Source organism: Neopelma chrysocephalum, unplaced genomic scaffold (assembly GCF_003984885.1).
Source record: "Neopelma chrysocephalum unplaced genomic scaffold, ASM398488v2 Primary Assembly neopelma1_96440, whole genome shotgun sequence".
Classification (NCBI taxonomy): Eukaryota; Metazoa; Chordata; class Aves; order Passeriformes; family Pipridae; genus Neopelma; species Neopelma chrysocephalum.
Genome location: NW_020925087.1, coordinates 1 through 3,227, shown reverse-complemented (window position 1 = coordinate 3,227; position 3,227 = coordinate 1). Strand labels below are relative to the sequence as shown.

Below are 3,227 nucleotides of genomic sequence, written 5' to 3'. Positions count from 1 at the left end.
CCCCAAATGTCCCCACACGGGCTGGGGACAGTCCCTGCCTCACCCCCCCGTGTCCCCAAATATCCCCACACGGGCTGGGGACAGTCCTGGCCCCACATTCCACCCCCAAGCACCAGCAAATCCAGGGGTTGGAATCCCAGCCCCGTGTCCCCAGAAGTCCCTGGACATGTTGGGGACGGTCCCAGCCCCATGTCCCCAAAGGTCCCAGGACAGCTGGGGACATTCCCTGCCCTGTGTCCCCGTGTCCCCAAAGGTACCAGGACATGCTGGGGACATTCCCTGCCCTGTGTCCCCATGTCCCCAAAGGTGCCAGGACACGCTGGGGACATTCCCTGCCCCGGCACCACCAAACCCGGGTGTTGGTGCCTGTCCCACCACCCCCTGCAGCCCGGACACGGCCGGGGATGTCCCCACCCCGAGGTGACACCGAGGTGACACCAAGGTGACACCAAGGTGACACTGAGGTGACCCCGAGGTCCCCGCAGGCGGTGGCCGAGATGCTGATGGAGAACAAGACCCTGCAGAGCCTCAACCTCGAGTCCAACTTCATCACGAGCGCGGGGATGAGGAGCATCATCCAGGCCGTGCCCCACAGCCCCGCCCTGGCCGAGCTCCGCGTCGACAACCAGGTGGGCACAGGGACACCCCCTGGAATGTCACCCCCTGGAATGTCACCCCCTGGAATGTCACCCTCTGTGTGGCCACCCCCGGCAGTGTCACCCCCTGAAACACAGAGGAGATGGGGGACAGGGGGACAGGGGGGACAGGGGGACACAGGGGAGGTGACAGGGGTGTTCCTGGTGGACAGAGCTGTTCCTGGGGGACAGGGGAGGTGACAGGGATGTCCCTGCTGTCCCTCCCCGCAGTGCCAGCACCTGGGGGACACGGTGGAGATGGAGATGGGGGACAAGAGTGTCCCTGGGGAACATGGGGGGGGGACAGGGGAGGTGACAGGAGGACAGGGGAGGGACAGGGGGACAGGGGAGGTGACAGGGATGTCCCTGCTGTCCCCACACCACAGTGCCAGCGCCTGGGGGACAGGGTGGAGATGGAGATGGGGGACAGGGGTGTCCCTGGAGGACAGGGGAGGTGACAGGGGTGTCCCCGATGTGTCCCCCCGCAGTGCCAGCGCCTGGGGGACACGGTGGAGATGGAGATGGGGGACAGGGGAGGGGACAGGGGAGGTGACAGGGCTGTCCCCGATGTCCCCTCCTTGCAGTGCCAGCGCCTGGGGGACACGGTGGAGATGGAGATGGCGGCGATGCTGGAGCGCTGCCCGTCCGTGCTGCGCTTCGGGTACCACTTCACCCAGCAGGGCCCCCGCGCCCGCGCCGCCAGCGCCATCACCCGGAACAACGAGCTCCGTGAGCGGGAAAACCGGGAATGCCGCGGGAAAACCGGGAACGGGGGCGGGGCGAGGCGCGGAGAGAGAGATCGGACCCGACCCACCCCTTAAATCCCGGGAATTGAGGCGGGGGAGTCACAGGGACTGGGAGGGAGGTCCGAGACCACCTCCAGGAGTGTCCCCCGAGTCCCGTCTGGGCAGGAATTTGGCGGGGAATCCTGGGAATTGGGGGGGGGGGGAAGGGAATCCCAGGGATTGGGGGGGCAAAGGGAATCCCAGGAATTGGGGGGAAATCCCGGGAACTGGGGAGGGAAAGGGAATCCCAGGGATTGGGGGGGGGAAGGGAATCCCAGGAATTGGCGGGGGGAATCTCAGGAATTGGGGAGCGAAGGGAATCCAAGGAATTGGTAGAGAGTCCCAGGGACTGGAGGGGAAAGGGAATCCCAGGAATTGGTGGAGAGTCCCAGGGATTGGGGGAAAGGGGGGTCCAGAGCTGATCCCTCCCATTACAAAGAGCTTCGGGAGCATCCCTGAGTCCCCTCCAGGCAGGAATTGGGGAGAGGAATCCCAGGAATTCTCAGACCTGACCCCCCCCCTTTTTCTCTCCCCCCAGGCCGGAAGCAGAAGAAAACCTAAACCAACCCCCCAGGAACGAGAGACCTCTGGGAATGCTGGAAATAAAGCTGGAAAGACACGGATTTGAGACCCCTTTGGGGCAGGATTGTGCCACAGGATTTTTGGGATCCAGGGAATTGGGCACGGGGGAGTGACACCCCAAAAAGGCACCAGGTTGAGCAGGAAAACACCGGGATCCCCCAGATCCCCCTTTTCCCAGCGGCTCCGACAGCTCCAGGTGTCCAGGCCTGGATTCCCGGGGGATTTGGGGACAGGGAAGGTCACATCCAGGTCGGGATTCCCAAAGGATGTGGGGCCAGGGAGGGTCACGTCGGTGGCAGCTCCGGGGGCTCGTCCTCGTCCGAGTCGAACTCGGCGTTCCCGTCCTTCACCCACTTCCCGCAGGGATCCTGGATCCACCCGGAGCTGGGGACGGATGGGACCAGTCAGGGACCAGGCTGGGCCTGGGGGGGGGTTGGGGTGGGGGCATTTGGGCTCAGTTTGGGGTCATTTGGGGCTCATTTTGGGGCTCAGTTTAGGCTCATTTTGGGGGTCAGTTTAGACTCATTTTGGGGCTCATTTGGGGGCTCAGTTTGGGCTCAGTTTGGGGCTCAGTTTAGGCCCAGTTTGGGGCTCGTTTTAGGGCTCAGTTTGGGCTCATTTTGGGGGTCAGTTTAGACTCATTTTGGGGCTCAGTTTAGGCTCATTTTGGGGCTCAGTTTGGGTTCAGTTTGGGCTTGTTCAGGACTTAATTTGGGCTCAGTTTGGGGTCAGTTTGGGGCTCACTTTAGGCTCACTCTGGGCTCGGTTTAGGCTCGGTTTAGTCTTGGTTTGGGCTCGGTTTGGGCTCAGTTTGGGCTCAGTTTGGGCTCGGTTTGGGCCCAGCTCACCTGCGCAGGTGCAGGTGGTGCCGCAGGACCCGGCGCCGCTCCGGGCTCAGCTCGTCCCACACTGAGCAGGATTTTCCCTTCCGGGTCGGAGCCTTCGGAACATCTGGAGAGGTAACGAGGCGGGTGTGGGACCCTCTGGAATGGGATGATCCGGGATGATCCCAGTCCTGCCCCAGAGGTGCCCCCTGGCTCCCACCTGCCCTCCCGCTGCCATGTTCCAGCAGCAGGGCTGGGGATCCTCTGGATTCTCCCACATCCTGGGATTCTCCCACGTTCCGGAGCGGCTCCGGCACCGTCTGGGTGGTGCCGGCCCAGGAGCTGCTTCCCTGGGCCCTGGGATGGGACAGGGAATCAGGGATGAGTCCCACAAACACCTG

The 3,227-nt window shown here is 63.5% G+C and overlaps 1 protein-coding gene and 1 long non-coding RNA gene across 2 annotated transcripts in view; one reads left to right on the top strand and one right to left on the bottom strand.

Moving 5' to 3' along the window:
- Positions 1 to 2,074, top strand: part of TMOD4 (tropomodulin 4) — a 6,207-nt gene extending 4,133 nt beyond the window's left edge. Inside the window, exons 8-10 of the mRNA XM_027708642.1 lie at positions 486 to 629; positions 1,220 to 1,364; positions 1,959 to 2,074. Of these exons, the coding sequence (XP_027564443.1) occupies positions 486 to 629; positions 1,220 to 1,364; positions 1,959 to 1,981 (312 nt within the window). The 3' untranslated portion in view covers positions 1,982 to 2,074. The remainder of the gene's footprint in view (positions 1 to 485; positions 630 to 1,219; positions 1,365 to 1,958) is intronic.
- Positions 2,075 to 2,267: 193 nt separating this feature from the next.
- LOC113981314 lies at positions 2,268 to 3,196 on the bottom strand. Its single transcript, XR_003538375.1, has 3 exons — positions 3,047 to 3,196; positions 2,851 to 2,953; positions 2,268 to 2,386 (listed from the first exon to the last, which is right to left on the bottom strand). It is a non-coding gene; the product is annotated as an uncharacterized LOC113981314 (long non-coding RNA).
- Between the last annotated feature and the right edge of the window lie 31 nt (positions 3,197 to 3,227).